The following is a 24,142-nucleotide window of genomic DNA, read 5'->3' as shown; positions in this document are numbered from 1 at the left end:
TGATTTTTATGTGAAATTTCCCATTTTTATAATGTTGGCACCTGATTCAAAAGGTAGAACCTGAAACTAACACAACATTGTAAATCAAATATATTCCATTATAAAATAAATTTTTTTTTTAAGGTAGAAGACAAAAATGGTGTGGGTAAAACAAAACACACCTGTAAGAATCACTAGGCCTGGGCTTCCCTGGTGGCGCAGTGGTTAAGAATCCGCCTGCCAATGCAGAGGACACGGGTTCGAGCCCTGGTCCCTAGTCCAGGAAGATCCCACATGCTGCGGAGCAACTAAGCCCGTGTGCCACAACTACTGAGCCTGCGCTCTAGAGCCCTCGACACACAACTACTGAGCCCGCATATCACAACTATTGAAACCCAGGCACCTAGAGCCTGTGCTCCGCAAAAAGAAGCCACCGCAATAAGAAGCCCATGCACCACAACGAAGAGTAGCCCCCGCTCGCCGCAACTAGAGAAAGCCCGCATGCAGCAAGGAAGACCCAATGCAGCCCCAAAAATAATAATAATAAAAATAAAGAAAGAAATTTATAAAATAAAGTATTCTTTAAAAAAAAAAAAAGAATCACTAGGCCTGTGGAAACTGGTTAGCAATCTCCAAAGTGTGCTGTTCCTTCCAGGTACACCTGTATCCTCAGCCTCTGAGAAACAGTGTGCTTCCAAACCTGTGTGACACCTCAGGTCTAATCCCTCACTGCTTCCTCTCTATCCCAGATTCTCCCCAGCCTTCAGGGGCACAGAACCTGCTTTGCTTCCATCTTGTTCTCCATCAACTCTCTCCAAGTTGATATACAGGCTTAATGCAATTCCTATTAAAGTGCCAGCAAGGTTCTTTCATAGATGTAGGCTAGATTATTTTAACATTTATATGAAAAAGTAAAGGAACTTGAATAGCTAAAACAATTTTGAAAAAAAAAGATCAGTGTGCCTAAGTTTAATTATTATTATATAGCTATAGCAATCAAGACTGTGCAGTGTTGGCAGATTAAATGTAAAATGTATAGCTATAAAACCTTTACAGGAAAACATAGGAGTAAATCTTTGGGAACTAGGGTTAAGCTAAGAGTCCTTAGACTTGTCACCAAACGGTTGATCCATAAGAGAAAAAAATGATCAATTGGACCTCACCTAAAGGTTTTGTGGAAAAGCCTGTTAATAATATGAAAAGGCATGGGCATTTCCTGGTGGTTCAGTTGTTAGGACTCCACACTTTCACTGCCAGAGAGCACAGGTTTGATCCCTGGTCAGGGAACTAACATCCCACGTGCAGCAGCAAAAAAAAAAAAAGACAAACTACACTTGGGAGAGAATATTTCCAAATCCTATATTCAACAAAGGACTAATATCAAGAATATATAAAGAACTCTCAAAACTCAAGAGTGAAAAAAATCAATGCAATTAGAAAATAAGCAAAAGACACTCCAGTGAAGAGGATACACAGATGGCTAATAAACACATGAAAAAGATGTTCCTCATCATTTGCTATTAGGGAAACATAAATTAAAACAGTATACAACTATCAGAGTGACTAACATAAAAATCAGGGCCAACCCCAAAGCTGGTGAGGATTCAGAGAACTAGATCACTCATTCATACATTGCTGGTGGAAGGGAAAATGGTACAACAACTTTAGAGACAACCTGATAGTTTCTCCAATGATTAAACATATCGTTACCATATGACCCAGCAATTCCTCCCCTAGCTATACACCCAAGAGAAATGAAAACGTATGTCCACACAAAATCCTGCACATGAATGTTCACAGCAGCTTTACCTGCAATAGCCAAAAGCTGGAAACAACACATTCGCTTCAACAAGTGAATGGATAAACAAACTGCGGTACATTTATACCATGGACTATTATACAGCAAGAAAAAGAATCCACTGACAGAAGCAACAACCTGGGGACTTCCCTGGTGGTCCAGTGGTTAAGACTCTGCCCTTCCACTGCAGGGGGTGCGGGTTTGAGCCCTGGTCAGGGGACTAAGATCCCACATGCCCCATGACGCAGCCAAAACAACCCAGAAAAATAAATCTCCGTGCTCATAGTCTAGTGGTAGTAGTGCTGGTGATGAGGAAACAGACGTGTAAGCCAGACTGAGTAAAATTCATACCTGGTTGGATAATTTGGAAGAAATGAAAGCAAGTCAGGAGGGTGAAGTTGTGATTTCAAATCCCGAGCACATGGAAGGTCTCCCTGAGAACCAGGTACAAGTCATGAAGATACTAGTAGTGGTGGTGTGGGGTCTGGAAAGGGTCCGAGCTACACACTCATGAGGGAAGAGGGACAGTTCAAGGGCCCTGAAGCTAGAGCATGGGGCGGGGTAGGGGTACTGTCTAAGGAACTGGCGCTGGGACTAGAAAAAGTGGGGACACATCAAAGAGGGCGGGGACCCCGCTGTAAAACTTTCAGCCTGTACTCAGAGAAAAATAGGCAGCCTTTCGGGGTTTAAGTGACTCAGTTTAATCTCCCTTCGATGGAATTCCTCTGGCCTTTGTGTTGGAGAAGAGACCTAAGGGGGATGAGGGCAGACAGGAGGATGCTGCAGTGCCCAGAGCAGAGCTGGGAGCGGCTTGGACCACGTGGTAGCAGGGAGCTGGTAAGAAGTGACTAGACTTTGGATACACCCTGAAGTTCCACCTAAGGGGATTTGTTGAAGGGTTGGGTTAAAAAAAAAAAATAGAGAAAGAAATCTTAGAAGGACTCCAGGGTTTGGTGCTGGAAATTCTGAAAGATGGCATTGCTGTGAACTGATGCGGAGAAGACCACAGGAGTAGCAGGTGTGCTCACAGGGTGGTGAGGGCAACTTGAAGATTAATTACAGAGAAGCCTGAGGGGCTGGGAAACTGAGTCCGGCATCGTTGGCATAGCCATGTGATTTAAAGCCAGGAGACTGCAGAGACCACCGAGGGGATAAGTGGTAGCGATTGGGAGAGAAGATGGGGAGCGTGTCCCTCGGGTCTTTGTAGGGGGTGCGGGAAGGTGACGGGGAGGGGAGGGCCTGGCCCCCGCGCTTCCTTTTTCCTGCTCACACCAAGTAAGGCGACTTGCCCCAGCCCTCGTGGGACCGGATCCTGAACAGGACACCTCTCTGTCCTGCCCCAAGTCCCAGCCCCCGCGCCCAGACCCAGCCCAGTCCGGACCCTGAGAACCTGAAACCTGAGGGTAGGGTCGCGATCGCCACCCGGGAAGGCTGAGGTCCGGCCGCCAGCGCCGCCGCCGCCCGCAGCGCGAGCCCGGTGACCCACAGGGTCCGAGCAGACACGGAGACGGAGGGCGAGACCCTGTGGGCCCCGACGCCCCTCCTCCCCTGCGTCCTTCCGCGCTCTTAGCCGGTCACAGGGTGCGCTGGACGGCGCGCGACTTCGGCCCCCAGGAACTGGGCGCCAGGGACTGTCGGGGGCGGGGCGGTGTCTGGCCAGATCTAATCACTTTCTCTGCAAACTCCGGACCTTAGAAAGGAATCCTGAAACGCGCGCTCTTCCCGGAACAGAGCTGCTCAGGAGATAGCGTTCTAAATCGGATGCGGCTAGAAGCCTCATCTCCCTTCCTAAGACGCCACTTCGGTTCCCGCCACTAGGACGATTCCGGGGAAGGGTCGAGGGTCTTCGGCGTCTTCACGGGGAAACACCCCGCCCAAGAGACACGTGGCCCCAGTTTTTCCTACGAACCACCTGCAGTCCAGAGCGAGCGCAGGTCCCAGGGGCGCCAGAGCACCGGCCCGGAGTCGCCCCCCAACCCTGGGGCGGCCCTGCGCGCGGTCGGGGGCCCGAGGGTTCCCGTCCCCTCGTTTCTCCAGGGTCTTGTCGCCGTCCCCGGGGACCTCCCAGTGGAGCCACTGGTGATGAAGCCCAGCCGCGCGGCCCCTAGAAGCGCAGGAGACATCAGCCTCAACTCAGCAATTCCTGGAACAAGAGGCAGCTAACCTCACGTTCTCCCCCTTCATCACTGAGCCCCTTCATGTTGCTGCATTCTGCCTTTTTAAAACCCTCCCCCGCTCCGTAAGGAACATAACAATATGTATTCACTAAGACAATTTGCAGAGTGCAGATTTTCCCCAGGGGAGGAACCTAGTCTCCTTGGAAGACTTATAATAACCAGAGACACTCTTGCCAGAGGGAGTAGGACTGGGCAGTCCTTGGTAAGTGCTGGAGGTGGAAGCCTGGCCTGAGCCTTCCCTGAGCCTTCAGTTTTGTGCCCCCCGCGCGACCCCGGATAAAACCCAATCCTCCTCCACTCGGGGCTGAGTGTCTTCCTCCTCTCCAGCCGGGTACCACTCGGCGCCCCACCGATGCCGCCTTCCCATTGTCCACCTCTATAGTAGCTTGATTTCTGCTTTATTTTTGGCTGGGTTGGGTCTTCATTGCTGCGCGCAGGCTTTCTCTAGTTGCGGCGAGTGGGGGCTGCTCTTCATTGCGGTACGCGGGCTTCTCATTGTGGTGGCTTCCCTTGATGGGGAGCACGAGCCCTAGGCGCGCACGCTTCAGTAGTTGCAGCACGCGGGCTCAGTAGTTGTGGCTCGTGGGCTCTAGAGCGCAGGCTCAGTAGTTGTGGCGCACGGGCTTAGTTGCTCCGCGGCACGTGGGGTCTTCCCGCACCAGGGCTCGAACCCGGGTGCCCTGCATTGGCAGGCAGATTCTTAACCACTGTGCCAGCAGGGAAGCCCGATTTCTGCTTCTTAAAGTGGCTACTTCTCCAACATTCCTCAATATCCTCTTGCAAAAGGGGATTTTTGTTAGGATATGGAAGGGCAGAATTTCAGTGTTGGTTAAGTCAAACTCTGGAAGGTTAAAACCTTGAACACTTGAGTTATTTCAATACATCATTTTGAGAAAATCTTATAACCAAATGTTAAAGGTCATGGCTGTTGTAGGACTGGGTTGAAGCAAGCATCATCCTACGTGATGTCCTAGGAAGTCTCACCATTTCACATGCTCTGCTTCCCACCTCCACCCCACCCCCTGCATTTTCCATCAATGATTTCTTTAATTTTTATTTTATATTGTTGTAGAGTTGATTAACAATGTTGTGTTAGTTTCAGGTGTAAAGCAAAATGACTCAGCAATACACATCCATGTATCTATTCTTTTGCAAATTCTTTTCCCATTTAGGTTATTACAGAGTATTGAGCAGAGTTCCATTGTGTTTTAGTGCTTACCAGACAACCCAAAACAGCGTAAAGCAAAGAGGTGAAAATTTTTTAAAAAGGAAGAATATGGGTCCAGAGGCCAACTTTTGAATAAATAGTAATTCTAGAAAGAGGTAAGAGAAAACAGATGCGAAAAAATGAACAAAATAATTTTAAAACATTTCCCAGAGATTAAAATCAGAAAGGCTTAAACTTCTCAAAAGCATCACTGGAAGCTAGGGGACACTGAAGCAAACCATGAAATTTTGAGGGGAAAATTATTTCTAGTCAAGAATCTATAGCCAAATGTCCAATTAGCTGTGCAAATAGAATGAAAATATTTTCAGACACGCATTCTTCCTTAGGAAATGACAGAGGATTGGCTTCATCAAAATGAAAGGACATCTCTCCCTGAAGAGAAGTAAAATAATGAAAGCATTGCCTCAAAAACCCTGAACTTGGTGTGGGAACCTCTGGGTTCTCAGGCTAAATGCAGCCCGGGTAAGCCCAGGGTAGACTACCACTCAGAGTTCAAATTCCCTATCCTTACCTGACCTCCCCACCTTCCCCAAACCCACCCACTCCCTGGACACAGAGACACTCCCAAGCATTTGGCTAAGGCAGGTAGTGAAGTGCAAAGAAAGGGGTTAATCCTTTTCTGCTGAAAATTCCTTTTTAAAGCTAATATTTTAATGCAAACTAGACTCCAAAACTGAGGAGACAATGAACAACGATGAAATAAATGCATATTTCACATATATGTACAATTTTCAAGTACTATAGAATGAAGCAATCTATTGTCAAATAATCAGACAGCCTTTGAAAATTATAGGGATACAATATGATACCTAGGAACATTATAGCTAGAAAACTGACAGCTAGGAGGTTTCCAAGTGAACTTCTAAACTCTAAACCACCTTTCCCTTGGTTCCATGAAATAAAACATTTTATTTCAAAAATTCACTTGCAACCTGTTTTTACATTTTTTTGTTGTTGTTGCCCACTGCTCCTAAGCTCCGCCTGAAAAAATGTATTTCTCATTTTCATCAACCCGGCACAGTAGACACCAGCTTCTACTACCACAATTACCTTGAATGCTTCCACTTCATATTTCAGTCTGGTTATCGGCTTGCAAGTGTCTATTTCTTTCTTCAGCCTGTACCAATTTTTCCTGCAGTTCTGCTTCTAATTCTCTGCTTCCTTCCTGGAATTCAGTTAGTTCATTCCCAGCTTCCTGGAAGCTAATCAGAAACAAAGCAGGAAAAAAAAAAAGGAAAAAAAGAAAGAAAGAAAGTAGGAAAGATAAGTTACACTAGGAACCACAAGGATCATCTTGAAGATGATTATACCTATATCAATTTAATAATTTTGGCCTGAATGCTATCACTACTACTCCAAAATATAAAAACCAAAACAAGCAAGAATAAAAAGTAAGTCATGCCATCCAGAGAGCCCAGGATCCAACACCAGAAAAGGCTCTAGTAATCCACAGGGGGTCCCAGAGAGTAGCTGGCTTAGGTAAAAGCAGTTACATCTGCAGGAGCTAGAGTATAACTTTAAAAATTGTGGATCACTATATTGTACACCTGGAATTTATATATTGTACCTCGACTATACTTCAATTAAAAAAAAAAAAAGACTGCAGGAGCAATACTGTGAGGATGAACTGGTAAAGAGGCTGCGGTGCCACTGGAAGTCCTGGAGAGACATTTACACATTTGGGGAGAGTTTGGGAGTACACAGAAAAATAAGCATTTGAAAAAATAAAAAGTAGTCTTTGAACAAAGAAGGAATTTATAACATCAAGAAAAACAAAAGTTTGTGCAAGAAATCATAGTAAACTACATGCAGCTATGAATATTGTTTACAAGACCACAATAGTATAAACTTGAATACTGATCTAACAAAATTGTGTAACTGAACTGGGAGGATACCAGGTCTGATGAGTCTAGGTAAGCTGGAGGAAGACAGTGAAAGATGCTGAGAGTGATTTCTGTGAAAGTGATTTCTGTGCACTCAAAAGAGTGTTTAGAGACTGCTTTGAAAATTAATATTTTATTTTCTCAAATTATAAAAACCAAACCACCAGTCCTTCCTTAAGCTTTCAAGTTTTACTTTCAAACCTTACTATGCTATTCATAAGCCTAGAAAGTTTTAACAATTATGTTTAATGGCCTCTGAATGACACAAGGTCCCACTGACATATTTAATTAACTAAACATCCTCATACATGGCAAAAAGATTGCAAAGTACTCTAATCAAATAACAAATAAGAACTTCCCAATTACTAATACCTTCAAACCAAATAAATGAAACATTAATACGTTGAACCTGAAGTTCTCTTCAGTGATCCAATATTGAATATAAACTAGGATTTCATCTTAAAGTCACACATCTAAATCCATTACTTAATTATGTATTTTAAATTGGAGTTGCAAAACTGTCTCTCTAATATGTTAAATTATCTAAAATATTACAGGAACCTAAAGCACCATGTATACGGATTTCTTTCTTTTTTTAAAGCACTTTGGAGAATATCTAAAGTACAATAAACTGCTTATACTAAAATGTGTACAATTTGACCAGTTTTGACATATAGACACATCCAGTGAAACCACCACTGTAATCAAGATAATGCACATTTCCATCATCCCCCAGAGTACCCTAGTGCCTTTTTCCACTCCCTTCCTCTCTCCACCCCATCTCCAGACAATCACTCCCTGATTTCTATCACTACAGATTAGTTTGCATATTCTAGGATTTTACATAAATGACAGATTCCTTTTTAACACAATTACTAGTACTATGGTTTTAATTCTCTTAAGCATTTCTTTACCCAATTCTGAAACTTCAAAGAAGTAAAGGATCTCTACACACACACACACACACATAAATGACATTAACATGCATAGAACTGCCCGTATCCTCTTAGGCTAACCAAGGAACAAAAATATCATCGTCGGGCTTCCCTGGTGGCGCAGTGGTTGAGAGTCTGCCTGCCAATGCAGGGGACACGGGTTCGAGCCCTGGCCTGGGAAGATCCCACATGCCGCGGAGCAACTAAGCCCGTGAGCCACAGCTACTGAGCCTGCGCGCCTGGAGCCTGTGCTCCGCAACAAGAGAGGCCGCAATGATGAAAGGCCCGCGCACCGCGATGAAGAGTGGCCCCCACTTGCCGCAACTGGAGAAAGCCCTCGCGCAGAGGCGAAGACCCAACACAGCCATAAATAAATAAATAAATAAATAAAAATTGTATAACTTAAAAAATAAAAAAAATAAAAAAAAATCATCGTCTAGGGAATTCCCTGGATCCAGTGGTTAGGACTCTGTGCTTCCATTGCAGGGGGCAGGGGTTGATCCCTGGTGGGGGAACTAAGATCCAGCATGCTGTGTGGCCAAAGGGAAAAAAAAATCATCCTATATCATTTTGATATAAGAAACAGATTTCAGACTAGAGATTTTCATGGGGATGCTTCCTGGATTGGATTCTCGTTGGTGACACTGATGGGACCTCACATGTCAATTTCCAGTTGCTATGTTAGTGACCCCCAGAACCTACAGGGAAGGTGGTGATGGATCCCAGACCCTTGGGTTTCAGTTATACACTCTCCTCATTGTTCCGCCTACCCACGGACGTTTATAAGTCTATCCCATCCGTGAGGCTTTGAATGGATCCTTTGAATGGAGCCCTTCTTTGGCTCCTAATTCACATTCTCCTTAGGTCTGAAGACTTTTAACCCTGTCAGACACCTGCAAATTTCTCATGCACTTCTTTGGCCACAGAGCAAACAAGAAGGAGCCTGACTGAATTCCGAGGCTCTCTGGCCGCTGGATCTGGGCATGATACGCCAACCACTGGTGGGAGAGCTATGTACCTTCATCTTCCTGAGCAGCAGTTAATAGGCAATGCTTTCAGCTGGACAGAAAAATCAAGAAATGGAGCTATAACCGTGTTAGTTTCAAGGGGTTTCCCTCTGGGGTGCAAACCACACGGACCACGCGCTGCTGGGTGTGCGCAGCCGTCTCTAACAGGTTAAGGCCGAGGCGGGAGATGCAGTGGCATCTGGGAGGGAGCTCAGTGGTCAGGTTCAGGAGGAAGTGGGAGGGGCTTACTTTGGCCTCCGAATACCTTTTTCTGCTCCTTGAGCATTTGTTTTTCCCAAGTACTTAGATTTTCCATTAAAATTTATTCCAACCCCTCGGGAACGCTACACTGGTCCCATTAGAACTGTCTGAAAGGCACCCGGGTCTCTCTGCAAATACCGATTCGCTCCTCTGAAAGCTGTCGGCCCGACGTTGGATCTTGCCTACGTCTCCGGGGCTGTCCTGGCCGCCCAGCATCCACAGTTAAGGCTTCCGCAGCTTCCCAGTTGTGGCCTCCAGCCTGGGGCGCGGGGAAGCGGCAGGATGCGGATGCTACCGCCCAGCGAGAGCACCCTGCGCGCGCGCCCCAGCGCAGCTGCGCCTTCCGGGGAAGAAGCCCCGGCTGCGGGCTTCGGAGGCGAGGCCTGGAGTCCAATGGGGAGGGCGCGGGTGGGGGAGGGGCTTGCCGAAAGCCCTGCATATAAGGCCGGGGGCATTGCAGCGGCGGGTTTCATGCTCGGCCGGCGATTGTCAGCGGACCCACTGCCCCCTGCGAGGCTCGCCGCGGCATGGCCGCCCCCAAGCGGTTTCCGACGCTCGTTCAGCTGGAGCAGCGAGAAGGGACGCTCTTCGAGGTGCTCGGTAACCTCACCAAGCGGCCCTACTGGTTTCACTCCGAGTACCTGAAGAGTCCGAGGGCGATTCACCTGGAGGCCTGGCTGGTGGAAGCAATCTTCGGTGAGCGGGCCCGAGCGGTGAGGCCGAAGCCCCAGGCTGGCCGCGCCCAGGCGGCTTCTTCGCGGCTCTGGCTCGCATCCGCGCCCCCCGCTGCCTCCCCTCCCAGGCCCCACTGCTCAGGGCCTCGTTGCTTCCTGCGCAGGCCTGGGCGGAGAGCACATCCCGCATGTCGAGTGTGTGTCGCAGACCCTGCTTCACGTTAATCAGTGGGACCCGGACGGCGAGGCTGAGATCTTGATATTTGGCCGGCCTTATTACCAGAAAGATGTATCCACTATGATCATGAACTTGGCTGACTATCACCGCCAACTCCGGGCGCAAAGTACGGGGCCGGGAACAATGAAAGGTACCCTAGGCAGGCCCCGGGTTCCTTGGGAGGGATTCTGATGCTTCCTGGCTGTGCCGGGGCAGCGGTCTCATCCTCTTAATTCGACTGGAAGAGGGTTTCCTCTTTGCAAGGGATCCAGAGGAGCAAATTGACCTCGTACTCTCAGATTCCGGGCTCCCACCCCTGCAGCCCGAAGGGATAACTCCTTATGTGGAGAGTATGTGGGACACAGGTGCGACCTCCTCTCGTTGCTCTTCTTCCAGGCTCTGAGAAGCCTCCTGCCCGGGAGGCGGCGACCCAGCGGTCCCCCAGCGCAGTCCGGCAGGCGGCGACCCATCTGTGCCCCAGCGAAGCCCGGGAGGCCGGGACCCAGCGGTCCCCCTGCGCGGTCCGGCAGGCGGCCACCCAGCGGTCCCCCGGCGCTGCCCGGGAGGCGGCGACCCAGCGGTCCCCCGGCGCTGCCCGGGAGGCGGCGACCCAGCGGTCCCCCGGCGCTGCCCGGGAGGCGGCGACCCAGCGGTCCCCCGGCGCTGCCCGGGAGGCGGCGACCCAGCGGTCCCCCGGCGCTGCCCGGGAGGCGGCGACCCAGCGGTCCCCCGGCGCTGCCCGGGAGGCGGCGACCCAGCGGTCCCCCGGCGCAGCCCGGGAGGCGGCGACCCAGCGGTCCCCCGGCGCTGCCCGGGAGGCGGCGACCCAGCGGTCCCCCGGCGCAGCCCGGGAGGCGGCGACCCAGCGGTCCCCCGGTGCTGCCCGGGAGGCGGCGACCCAGCGGTCCCCCGGCGCAGCCCGGGAGGCGGCGACCCAGCGGTCCCCCCGCGCAGCCCGGGAGGCGGCGACCCAGAGCTTCCCCGAAGCTATCCAGGGTCCGGTTACCAGGTTCTGAATGCGTTTCGGGCCCAGGAGCAAGAGAGCCAGGCAAGGTCAAAGTGGAAGCCCCTCCTGGAACCCTATTCTGCTGCAGAAGCTGAGAAAAGAATGGTGTGGTTCTTGGTTTCCCCGCTCCCCGCCACTCCCTGTTAAATGTTTGCAAACACGAATCTAAAGAGTTCTAATAAAGCATCGAATTTCCCTAACGTCTGTTAATTGGCAGGGGAAGGGGAGAGACAGGCACGCCGCTCCAGCAGCCATTATCTGCTCCAGGCGGCTTTCTACCCAGAGGCAGGTGAGAGCTTTTGGCTTTCTAGCCGCCCGGGGCCGCAGTGGCTTGCGCCTCGGGCAGGTGCTTCCCCTGTGCTCCTTCACCGCGCGCATCTGGCTTTGCAAGGTGAGGGACCTCTCGGGCCGTCGAGTCCGTCCTCATGGGAAACACTTCCAAGCCTGAGATATTTCTACTCAGAGACAAGGGATGTGAAAACTTGGTTTCAGCGAGCCTCACGGGTGGGTGCATCATAGCGCTACAAGCAGAGACTTCCCAGCTCGGGCAACTGCTGGCGACTAGGGGAAAACTGAAATGGCCAGGACAGCGCAGCTGTCGTCTCCAAGTCCTGCCCGGGTCACTCGACCTCCAGTGATGTTTGAAGCCAGCGAGACACAAGCAGTGCTGGTGACTCTTCCCTGCTAACTAGTAACTGCAGCAGTGGGGAGCCCTCCTTGTCACTTTTTAAAATTGAAATATATTTGACACGTAATACAGTGTAAATTAAGATGTACAACATGTTAACTTGATACACTCACATGTTGTACTATGAGTACCACCGTAGAGAGAAGTAGCACCTCTGTCAGTTTGGCTTCCTGTTCCTGGCTGCTGGCTGGGACGCTGGTGCCCTGGCTAGAAGTAAACTGTTAACAGCTGGGTGTTAGGATTTTTTTTAAATAGCACAAGTCAATTTAGTGCTGTGAAAATTTTCATTTTAAAAATCCAAGGAAACCTAATTTTAAAGAGCAGGGAGTGGTATGTCTATTGTAGACCCTTTGGTCACCAGTAATGTTCACTCCAATTTTGAGTAAGCCTTTAGTTTATAACAAGGGAAATAAAGATGCAAAGCTGAACTTACAAATAGGCTATTAACTATTTTCAGAAGAGGCAAGGCTGAGTGAACCTTAAACATTTAGACTCAAAATCAATGCAGACTCAAAGTTTCAATTGAGGCTACATCAGAGTAGAATTAAGACTCAATCTTGATTTTTTTCCCCCCTCTAAGTAGTACCCACATGACCAGAACATCAAATTCTGTCCTTTACAAGAAAGATTACTGAGCAGCAGGTAGCAAACCAATGGAACATTCAGGAGTCTCTGTGACTATCCCAAAACTAGGTTTAAAATACCCTACATATACACACATAGATATGTCTGAGCTGATTTTATGAAAGAGAATGGTAATATACAGTAAACATCCTTGGTTGAAGATAAGCCAAGAAAAGGAGACTGAACTTTAAATAAAAGCATTTAGGTGTGATGACACTAGGTAAAACTCCTTATGCCTATAAAGTGTTGATTTAAAAAAAAACCTTACTAGTTTCCTCTCAAAGCAGGGCATGGACCAGTGACGTCGAAGTTCTCACCCAGATCAAAGTCCCCAGACCTTCCTATCTGCCCTTTCAAGCTTACTGTCTTACGGAAGTAACAGTTTAACTTGCACTTTGACGTAATTGTATACACCTTTTTTTTCCTTCTTCTAGCAGCTTGCTTTTTCTCAGGATGGGTACAGTTTGATTTAGCCGTTCCCTTAGTGGTTGATTAGTCTGTTTCTCCAATTACTCAATTACAAACTGCTGTCTTGAATTTCTACGTGCATCCTTGAGTCCACGTTGGAACATTTCCCTAAGAGAACTTCCTAGAAGTGGAACTGCTGGTTAAAGAATGAGCCCCTTTCAGATTTTATATTGCCAAACTGCCCTACAAAATAGCCATACCACTTATCTTCGTACTACATGGTACGAAAGCTACTTTCGCTATACTCACCCAAACTCAAGATTAGCAATCTATTTTACGTCCATGTGTATCATTTTTTCTATTTTTTTCTATCTACCCCACTGTTTTAACTATGTATCTTTATACAATGTTTTAATATCTGAGAGGGCTAACCTACTCACTGTTCAATTGGCAGTCTTGCAATTTATTAAAATGCATACAAAATTAGTTGAGGGAAAAGGTGTATACAGATGGCTTCCCAAAATATTGATGTTATTCTATTAAGGTATGCTGTAGTGCTCATTTTATTCCTTAAACGACATGTATACCATATATACAGAAGAGTGTATTTTACCCATTAAAAGAAGATGGAGATTAGATAGGAAGATTCTGTTTGGGAACTGAGGCCCAAGGCCGTCCATGGAAGTTGTCAAGGAACGAAGGCAAAAACTACAGAAGTCTCCTATGGAAAAGATACATGCATCCCAATTTTCATACCAGCATTATTTACAACAGCCAAGATATGGAAGCAACCTAAGTGTCCATCAACAGAAGAATGGATAAAGAAGATGTAGTGTGTGTATATATGTGTGTGTGTATATATATATATATGTATACACACACAGTGATATATTACTTGGCCATAAGAATGAAATTCTGCCATTTGCAACAATGTGGATGGACCTAGAGAGTATTATGCTTAGTGAAATAGGTCAGAGAAAAACAAATACTGTTATCACTTATATGTAGAATCTAAAAAATAAAAAAAACGAATGTACGTAACAAAACAGAAACAGACTCACAGATACAGAGAACAAACTAGTGGTTACCAGTAGGGACAAGGCAGTGGGAGGGGCAAGATACGGGGGTGGGATTAAGGGATACAAACTACTATGTATAAAATTGATAAGTGGGCTTCCTGGGCTTCCCTGGTGGCGCAGTGGTTGAGAATCTGCCTGCCAATGCAAGGGACACAGCTTCGAGCCCTGGCCGGGGAAGATTCCACATGCTGCAGAGCAACTAAGCTCGTGTTCCACAACTACTGAGCCTGCGCTCTAGAGCCTGCGAGCCACAACTACTGAGCCCATGTGCCACAGCTACTGAAGCCTGCACGCCTAGAGCCCATGCTCCACAACAAGAGAAGCCACTGCAATGAGAAGCCCACGCACCGCAGCGAAGAGTAGCCCCTGCTCACCACAACTAGAGAAAGCCCGTACGCAGCAACGAAGACCCAACACAGCCAAAAACAAATAAATAAATATTTATTTTTTAAAAATTGATAAGCAATAAGGATCTCTTATGCAGCACAGAGAAATATAGCCGTTATTTTGAAATAACTTTAAATGCAGTATAAGCTATAAAAATATTGAATCACTGTTGTACACCTGAAACTAATAATAATATTATAAATAACTATACTTCAATTTTTTAAAGTTAAAAAAAACTAAAGAATTCTGGGAACAGTGACTCTTATTTGTACATTTTTGCAGGTAAAATGTTTGAGGGCTAGTGAAGAGGTCAGTCTGAACGGTTTTTTATTTAATTAATTTATTTTTATTTATTTATTTTTGGCTGCTTTGGGTCTTCCTTGCTGTGTGTGGGCTTTCTCTAGTTGTGCGAGCGGGGGCTACTCTTTGTTGTGGTGCGTGGGCTTCTCATTGCAGTGGCTTCTCTTGTTGCGGAGCACGGGCTCTAGACGCGCAGGTTTCAGTAGTTGTGGCTCGTGGACTCAGTAGTTGCGGCTCGTGGGCTCTAGAGCGCAAGCTCAGTAGCTGTGGCACACAGGCTTAGTTGCTCCGCAGCACGTGGGATCTTCCCGGACCAGGGATCAAACCCGTGTCCCTTGCATTGGCAGGCGGATTCTTAACCACTGCGCCACCAGGGAAGTCTGAACAGTTTTTGAATAGGCTGACTAGAGGCACCAAAGAAAAAGGTTCATTGTTGACAGACTGTGTGGAAAACGTTTGGGTTCAGCTGTGGAGCACACGTGACAGTCTCCCCCAGGTCCTCCTGCCACTCCACTTTACTTACACCAGGTTGGCACTATTTCCCTCATCAGAATTTCTCAACTCCACACTTCTAATCAAAACAAGGCTTTTTAAAATATCACTAAGAGTGGGGAAAAAACAAAACCAACCATGTGCCTCCTGATGTGATGCTCTGAGAAAGACACAATATGATTTACCCAGTATTTTTGCCAAAAATATATAACCTAGGTCTAACCATGAGGAAACGTCAGAAAACAAGAGCAGGATTTGTAAGCAAGAAAGAAGACCGCAGGCAGTTTGAGAAGAGCGAATCCTGTCTACATGTTTTGGGGGCAGGGTAAACTGGTTGGCAGCAAATAATTTAGTGTGGACAGTGTCTTTGAGTGTGCTCACTAAAGGTATCAAAGAATACAATTTCAGCTGTTTATGGGTTCTCTGGAAATCTTGGGAACATAGCTGTGGAGCATTAAGTGACAGGCTATTTCTGTTATGTCCACCTGCGTACTTTGGTTTAGTTAATACACATCTGCCCTATTTACCTCATCAGAATTTTTACTAGACCCTAGTTAAAACCTTATTATAGAACTTCCCTGGTGGTGCAGTGGTTAAGAATCCACCTGCCAATGCAGGGGACATGGGTTTGAGCCCTGGTCTGGGAGGATCCCACATGCCGTGGAGCGACTAGGCCCATGAGCCACAACTACTGAGCCTGTGCTCCTAGAGCCCACGAGCCGCAACTACTGAGCCCGCATGCCTAGAGCCTGTGCTCCGCAACAAGAGAAGTCACGGAAATGAGAAGCCCCTGCACCGCAATAAAGAGAAGACCCTGCTCGCTGCAACTGGAGAAAGCCCGCACGCAGCCACAAAGACCCAACGCAGCCAAAAATAAATTTATTTTTAAAAAAACCACCCCCCCCCAAAAAAAACCTTATTATAGCCTTCTCGGGTCCCTCTGAAGCACATGTAAAATCAGACTTTAAGGACTCTCATCCTACAGCCTCAGCCCCTAAAAACTGGTTGTGACTATGATTGGAATTGCACTGAGTTCTGGGAAGGACAGACCACAAATATGCAACACTTGGCTTTGCTATCTAAGAACATAGTGTCTCCACTTATTCAACTGTTTTTCCTTCCTCCTTCCCTCCTTTTCACTAATCTGAAGCAGAATATAATGAGTTAAGATTTTTATAATCCCTAAGGCAAAACAAAGGGAAAAAAATCACTTTAAAAGTGTACACAGGGGCTTCCCTGGTGGCGCAGTGGTTGAGAATCTGCCTGCCAATGCAGGGGACACGGGTTCGAGCCCTGGTCTGGGAAGATCCCACATGCCGCGGAGCAACTGAGCCCGTGAGCCACAATTACTGAGCCTGCGCGTCTGGAGCCTGTGCTCTGCAACAAGAGAGGCTGCAATAGTGAGAGGCCCGTGCACCGCGATGAAGAGTGGCCCCCACTTGCCACAACTAGAGAAAGCCCTCGCACAGAAACGAAGACCCAACACAGCCATAAATAAATAAATAAATAAATTTTAAAATGGTCCACATCAAAAAAATCTTTAAAAGTGTACACAGGAAAACCATAATTCAAAAAGAGTCATGTACCACAATGTTCACTGCAGCTCTATTTACAATAGCCAGGACATGGAAGCAACCTAAATGTCCATCGACAGATGAATGGATGAAGAAGATGTGGTACATCTATACAATGGAATATTACTCAGCCATAAAAAGAAATGAAACTGAGTTATTTGTAGTGAGGTGGATGGACCTAGGGTCTGTCACACAGAGTGAAGTAAGTCAGAAAGAGAAAAACAAACACAGTATGCTAACACATATATATGGAATCTAAGGAAAAAAAAAAAAAAGGTCATGAAGAACCTAGTGGCAAGACGGGAATAAAGACACAGACCTACTAGAGAATGGACTTGAGGATATGGGGAGGGGGAGGGGTGAGATGTGACAGGGTGAGAGAGTGTCATGGACATATATACACTACCAAACGTAAAATAGATAGCTAGTGGGAAGCAGCCGCATAGCACAGGGAGATCAGCTCGGTGCTTTGTGACCACCTAGAGGGGTGGGATGGGGAGGGTGGGAGGGAGGGAGATGCAAGAGGGAAGAGATATGGGAACATATGTATATGTATAACTGATTCACTTTGTTATAAAGCAGAAACTAACACACCACTGTAAAGCAATTATACTCCAATAAAGATGTTTTTAAAAAAAAAAAGTGTACACAGGGACTTCCCTGGTGGCGCAGTGGATAAGAATCCGCCCACCAATGCAGGGGACATGGGCTCGAGCCCTGGTGCGGAAAGATCCCACATGCCGCAGAGCAACTAAGCCCGTGCGCCACAGCTACTGAGCCTGCGCTCTAGAGCCCGTACTCCACAAGAGAAGCCCCCGCAATGAGAAGCCCACGCTCTGCAACTAAGAGAGCCCACGCTCCACAAGTACGAGTAGCCCCCGCTCGCCGTAACTAGAGAAAGCCCATGCGCAGCAACGAAGACCCAACGCAGTCAAAAATAAATAACATTAAATCTTAAAAAAAAAAGTGTATATAAAAATTTATCTAACATAAAATGGAGGAAAAAAACAAGACATGATAGGAAACAAAGCAAAATGGAAGACAGAAATCCAATCATACTGATGATTACATTAAATTAGAATGCATTAAATCCCCCAATCAAAAAGCAGAGGCAGTCCAACTAGATAAAGAAGTCAGATGTAAAAGACTACATTGAATATTATTCTACCTATCTTAAATGTTCAGAAAAGGCAACTTTGTGGAGACAGCCAGCAGAGTGTCCGCAAACAGGCATAAGGGAACTTTGTGAAGTGATGGAAATGTTCCCAAACTGGTCTCTGCTGATGGTGACACAACTCATAAGTTTACTAAAAAAGAAAGCGAACTGTACACTCACAACTTTATATTATGGGACCAATTAAGTGATTACATTTTTAAAAACTGCAGCGCAATAGCACTAATACCTACATTCTCCAAAATAAAAATCGACTCTTGACAAAGATGTAGAGCAACTCGAAGTCTCATACACTGCTGAAAGTCACCTGGTTCAGTCACCTTGGCAACTTGAACTTATGCACGTCCTATGACCCAGCAATTCCAATCCCAGACATATACTCAAGAGAAATGCACATAGGCATGCACCAAGTCATGTACAACAATTTTCATAGTACCCCCATTCATTGTAAGTCCAAATAGGAAACAATCAAAGTGTACATCAGCAGGATGGAAAACTAAATTAAGGTTTATTCATACAATGGAACTACAACTGCTGGCAACATGGACAAATCTTAGATTGAGTCCATTTATAGTTAAGTCACAACAGTAGTTATCCTTGGGGAGGATGCAAATGGGGGCTTCTGGAGTGCTGGTAATATCTTTTCTTCTCTGGCTGCTGGCTACATGCATGTGTCCCCTTTGTATTGTTTGATGAATCTTTTCACACTGTGGATGTACATGGTTTTGGTATGAATGGAATGCTATACATAAATAAAATGTTTACTAAAATTATAGAGAAATATTTGGAGTAATGGAAAGCTACTTGAAAGGACCATGTGAGCAGTGAGATTTTTTTGAGTAATTAATACCTTTTATATTGCCTTATTTAAAAATATTAAGGATGTAAGTATGTTTATCATCAGAAAAATCAACAATGCTATTTTTCAGTGTGGTACTAGTAGATACTTCTATCTTAGCAACTTGTTAGGAAAAAAAACATTGTCTTGTTCCTCAATAGAATAACAAATACTGTGTAGTCTTAACAAATTAAGTGTATTCTAACTCCTCTTACACACACTTACACACACACACACAAAGAGAATGAGCTGAAATTCAGCTGTGGAGAAAAATAAAAGCACGTGGGAAAGTATATTATAGAGGTAAAATCCTAGAATCAACGTTTTGGTTCAAATCTCACCCACCCCCAAGTCCTAGCTCTGTGATCTCAGCAATTTACTTAGGCTCTAAGAATCCTACTTCGGTGCTTAGCTCAAGGGCCTGGTATGTGATACAAGCTCTTATCAACAAATATACAGCTAATATTACTCCCAAATTCTGAAAGTTAGAATGACAGAGCAACTACCCTTTTTAGATATTAAATGTTGCATTAGTTTGCTAGGGCTACTGTAACAAAATAATTAACTGGGTGGCTTAAACAACAGATATTTATTTTCTAAAAGTTCTGGAGGCTAGAAGTCCAAGATCAAGGTGTCAGCAGGTTTGGTTTCTTCTGAGGCCTCTCTCTTTGGCTTGCAGAGACGGCCGTCTTCTTGCTGTGTCCTCACCTGGTCTTTCCTCTGTGTATGCACATACTTGTGTCTGTATTTCCTCTTCTTATTAAAAAAAGTCATACTGGCCCACCCACATGACCTCATTTTACCTTAATTACCTCTTTAAAGACCCTATTTCCAAATACAGTCACATTCTGAGGTACTGGGGGTTAAGACTTCAATACGTTAACGTGTATAAAGGATAGAGAACAGGATCATTTACTAACTTAGTTTTGAATAATTTTTGGAAAACTGGACAAGTATTAAGCATAATCCTCTTCCTCCAAATGTTGAACAGTCAAAAATATTCCATGATTTTGTAAAAATCCCACCAGGAAAAACCTGTAGTAATATTCATCAAATTTCTACAAAAGGAGAAAAAGTAGGCACTCTAAGCTTAAATGTAAAACATGAGGATGAGGGGGGAAAAAATCACACAGAAAACAGCAATTGGTTTAACTACATACAATAAAAATTTTTCGTATGCAAAAAATTTGAGAAGCAAAGGGGTGGACAGTACTGGTTGTAACGGACCATTATGTGTTACAAAAGCTTTTACAGATAATAAAAACCCTTATCTTCAGCGTTGAAAGAAGTAATGACAGGAATGAATAAAGAAAAATGTATAAAAGCGTTTAACAAAAATGTGAAGTGAAGTAGAATAACGTTCAATATCCCTTGTAATCAAAGATTTGTGTTATCTGTGTGTTTAAAATCCTTGCAAACGGCTAGAATCCATTACTGCTAAGGGGTGAAGAAACTGCCTGAGTTAAATCAACTCCAACTTTGTGTCTAAAGCCACAGAGCTCTTGGCAATCATTCCCCCGAGAATTCTGCTTCCTGAAAGTGGAAGCAGCGTGGTATTGGAACTGTTTTGCACAGATTGGTCATAGCATTGTAAAGGGTAATGGAAAAACAACCCAGCCCATGCAGGACACCTGCTTGGGGAGGGGGGCAGAGGAGACAGCCGGCTGGAAGGCGACCTGCCAATGCACAAGCTGCCCATTACCATGGCTCCCTCTGGTAAATCACAGCACCAGGAAAATGAATGCTGATCGCCTCAGCTTGCATGTTGGAATGCCCACCCACGTGCACGGTCAGAGACTCCACTCCAAGAAAACACACGGGCCCACTGGCTGCTATTCAGGGACCAAACACCAGCTTAAAAGTGAGAGGCTCAGAGAAGAAGCGCTGGCATTACCTAACAGCTTGTTAGAAATGCATATTCATGGGCCCAAAGTACTGAATCAGAATCAGTGGAAAAGGGGCTAAGAAATTGTGTTTTAGCAAGTTCTCGAGGCGATTCTTACACACATTAAAGTTTGAGAACAAATGATGCAAAAGAAACCCAAAGCAGACTGACCCTGCATTTCTGCCCCCTGTGCATGAGGGCCTGACTCTGACCATAAAATCATAAAAGGGTTAGTAGTTTCAAAACGATGGAAACTAAGAAAAAAACAAAAATAAACCCACCACCTATCAGCCTCTCACATCAAGATATGAATGAACAGAGTCAGTCTTTTATAAATTTGCTTAATTTTGAGTGAGCCAAGATCTCTATGCCATTGGAAAAAAGGAAATTCATTTATTTACTAGAATGGCACTACAAACTCACGTTTGCAGCAAAATAATCAAACCACTATCCATCAAGATACAGGAAAAAAATAAATGCATAGATTTAAGGATATTTGCTTTTCTTGAACTTTAGTAGCAGGAGAACTGTTCTCATGCTCCTGACAACACTTATGCAACAGGACGCTGGGGGACCTGGGGACCTGGTGTCTGGGCCTTCAAGAACTCCTCGAGTTGTTCCATCTTCTCAGCTGGAGAAGCAAAAATGCTCACTGTTTCAAACTACTCCTTCATGGGGGTGGGTGTGTGCTGGCAGTATCATTTCTCGGGGTGGAAGCTCTGAACCTAGGACCTGGAAACAGCGGCGCGACCAAGCTGAGGCTGGCACGGGCAGGGAGGGGCCTGAATGCACCCCATCTCGGCCTACTTTCCCAGGGTCCTGCTTGGACTCCACCCACGAGGGATGCCCAGGGACCACGTGTAGCATACTGGGAGTTTTGGGAAGACGGAGGCTGGGAGGAGGCCAGGTACGGCCAGGTGGCTTCCCCGTGGCTCCTTCCCCACGCACGTTTTCCATGCCCCTCACCTCGGGCGCGCTGCTCCCGGTGACTCGACGCCAGGCTCAGGAGCACGCTCTTCACCCGGCGCTGGACAGCCGGCCGCCCGAAGACGGTGACTTCCACCAACTTCCCGGCGTGAACTGTGTCCACCGTCAGCAGGGCCTGGCTCATCCACTCCATTTCCGGAACCACGGCTCGGTCTGGGCCTGAACGCGAAAGGAGAGACTGAGCGGGGCACGGCGAAGGGCAGGAGGAGCTGGCCCGAAGGGGATGGGACGGGCAGGGCAGGAAGCCGGGCACCGCGCATGACACGCGGCCCGCGCGCCCGGAAAGGGCTGCGGAGCGCGGCTCGGCGGCCTCTCCCGACTGGGGGGCCACCACCACGCCCCGGGTCGCGCACCGAAGATCGAGTCGGCCAGCCACGCCTCCAAAGAAAACACCAGCGGGTTCCTCAGCTCCTGCGCAGGAAACCACCACGGCCGGGAGCGAATCCGTGGCGGCGGAAGTGGGAACCCCAGCAGCCCGTCCCCCCGGGCCTCGGCAGCGCCTGCGTCGTCGACCATGCTCGAACCGGCAGCCCGCGGGTAAGGGGCGAGCAGCTCTCGCGGGATTTGTGGAGGCGCGAAGTCGGGCCCTTTATGGCTCGCGGCCGGCCCCGCCTCCTCCGGTGCGCCTGCGCCCTGCTCCTGGGCGGCCCCGTGGGCGCGGGCTCCGGGGTGTGCTGGGCTCTTCGTACGGCGAGCGGTGGTGTCGCTCCGCGTTCTCCTCCGCCTGGTACTTCGGCGGCTCTCGGAGGCGCCGCCCGGTCAGGTAACGCCCGGCCCCGAGGCGCCCGGATTGATGGACGGTGTGGTTGGCTGGAGCGGGGTCCCGTCCAGGCCCGGTCCAGGTTCTGAGGTTCCGCCCGAGGCGGCTCAGGCCGAGGGCGGGCTCGTGGAATCTGCATCTTCTCTTTCATCTCCTGCCTCTGGTTCGTTACCGCTTCAGAATCATTCAAACAAGTGCGTCGTGTTTAAAATACAGACGCCAGACGTGGTCATTCTAGAAGCGTAGCAAGTGGAGACAAATCTCGTTTATTTCCAAAATCCTGAGACGACGAGTGTTGATGCACATTTTTCCCCCTATGTTCTTAATTTTAGTTAAAAGTTTAAATTGTGAAAGATTTCACACATTTAAAAAAGTTGAATAACAAACACTCATGTACCCCACTACCCCCCATGTAACATGTTAATATTTCCCACATTTGCCTCTTTCTCTCTTCTTTAAAACAGATGTTGGTGAAGACCTTTCCTTCCCTCCCCGCAGGAAATCATGTCCTGAAGTTGGTGTGTGTCACCCGTGCGTGTTCTTATGCTTTTCCTAGTGCATTTTTACAAGTATTGTTTGGTAGTTGTTTTAGAATAGACAGTGTCTGCTGTACAAACGACTTTGTTCTTACAATTAGTTATGAAGTGTTTGTTTTTTAAGTCTTTTTCACGGAAAGTGTCGATCATTTCCATAAGGGGTATGGTACTAATGTACTGAATTCCCTCATCTGCATCATCTAGTCCTCAACAGTTGTCTGAGAGGAGATATTGAATTTAACTAAAGTGGATATTTTTATTTCTTCAATTTAATTTTAAAAGTCAACATAATAATACATGCATATTGTAAAAAAAAAAGTCTTGAGGATATAAAGTAGTATATGAAAGTTCTTTCTTTCATATATTCTCCCTCAATCTCTTACTAATTCTTTTTCAATGGTGTATACTGTGAATATCTTCTTTTAGTTTAAATTGTCTTTTTGCCTTCTTCAAGGTATCTTTTGATGAATACAATTCTTAATTTTAGTATAGTCCGATTTATCAGTCTTTAGGGTAAGTACATTGTGTCTTGCTTAAGAAATCCTTTCCCGCCCTTAAGTCTAAAGACATTCACTATACTTTTGAAGTTTCTATCATAACGTTTAAATTCTTGAACCACCTGGGGTTAATTTTTTAAATCGGGCATAATGTAGGGATATGATTTTATCTTTTTATAAATTGATAATTTTTTCCTTGAGCCATTCTCTTCAGGATGCATCCAACTTGAGGCCTCTTCAAATTACATCCTTGAAAATTTTCAGACTCCTGCATGTAGCATGAGTTAGCCACAAGGCTGGTTTGTGGTAGTTAATCATTAGATCAAGACATACCTGAGAAAGGCAAGGTCAAGAAAAGTTCCTTTGGCATTCTCATCTGGATGGCAAAGTTTATTTCTGATTCAGTTTTGTTTTGGAAGTGTAGTCATTTGGGGTCTTATGCAGAGACCCCATATTAAGTTTCCTACACTTGGCAAGCCTTGAGTTTTATTAGCTGACCCATGCCAGCTTCAAAACAGAATTGTAAGGTTTTTAGGCTTTAGCAGAATCTGCCAAGATGAATCAGTTTTGTCACTCTGTACCTCCAAGGCTTCCTGCTTTGACTCTGATTGGTGGGACAGAGGCATGATCTGAATACTGGCTCCAGCATTTTCTAGCTGTGTGACCGAATGCAAGTTATTTAAACTTTCTGCACCCTATAAAAATTTTAAAAATACTAGCAGGAAGACTTCCAGGGGATCACTTGCTT

The 24,142-nt window shown here is 46.4% G+C and overlaps 2 protein-coding genes across 2 annotated transcripts; one reads left to right on the top strand and one right to left on the bottom strand.

The window, feature by feature from the left end:
* The first annotated feature begins 9,694 nt into the window (after nt 1-9,694).
* KHDC3L (KH domain containing 3 like, subcortical maternal complex member) lies at nt 9,695-11,175 on the top strand. Its single transcript, XM_057527647.1, has 3 exons — nt 9,695-9,964; nt 10,107-10,310; nt 10,556-11,175. Exons 1-3 carry the CDS (start codon nt 9,796-9,798, stop codon nt 11,173-11,175), a joined length of 993 nt encoding a protein of 330 aa, XP_057383630.1. The 5' UTR covers nt 9,695-9,795.
* A 9,807-nt stretch (nt 11,176-20,982) lies between these two features.
* OOEP (oocyte expressed protein) lies at nt 20,983-22,147 on the bottom strand. The gene is made up of 3 exons (XM_007166672.2): nt 21,955-22,147; nt 21,581-21,760; nt 20,983-21,245 (listed from the first exon to the last, which is right to left on the bottom strand). Exons 1-3 carry the CDS (start codon nt 22,115-22,117, stop codon nt 21,166-21,168), a joined length of 423 nt encoding a protein of 140 aa, XP_007166734.2. The 5' UTR covers nt 22,118-22,147; the 3' UTR covers nt 20,983-21,165.
* Nucleotides 22,148-24,142: the final 1,995 nt, after the last annotated feature.

Source organism: Balaenoptera acutorostrata, chromosome 14, assembly GCF_949987535.1.
Source record: "Balaenoptera acutorostrata chromosome 14, mBalAcu1.1, whole genome shotgun sequence".
Lineage (NCBI taxonomy): Eukaryota > Metazoa > Chordata > Mammalia > Artiodactyla > Balaenopteridae > Balaenoptera > Balaenoptera acutorostrata.
Note: the sequence above shows the minus strand (reverse complement) of the source record. Positions and strands in the feature narration are given on the sequence as shown.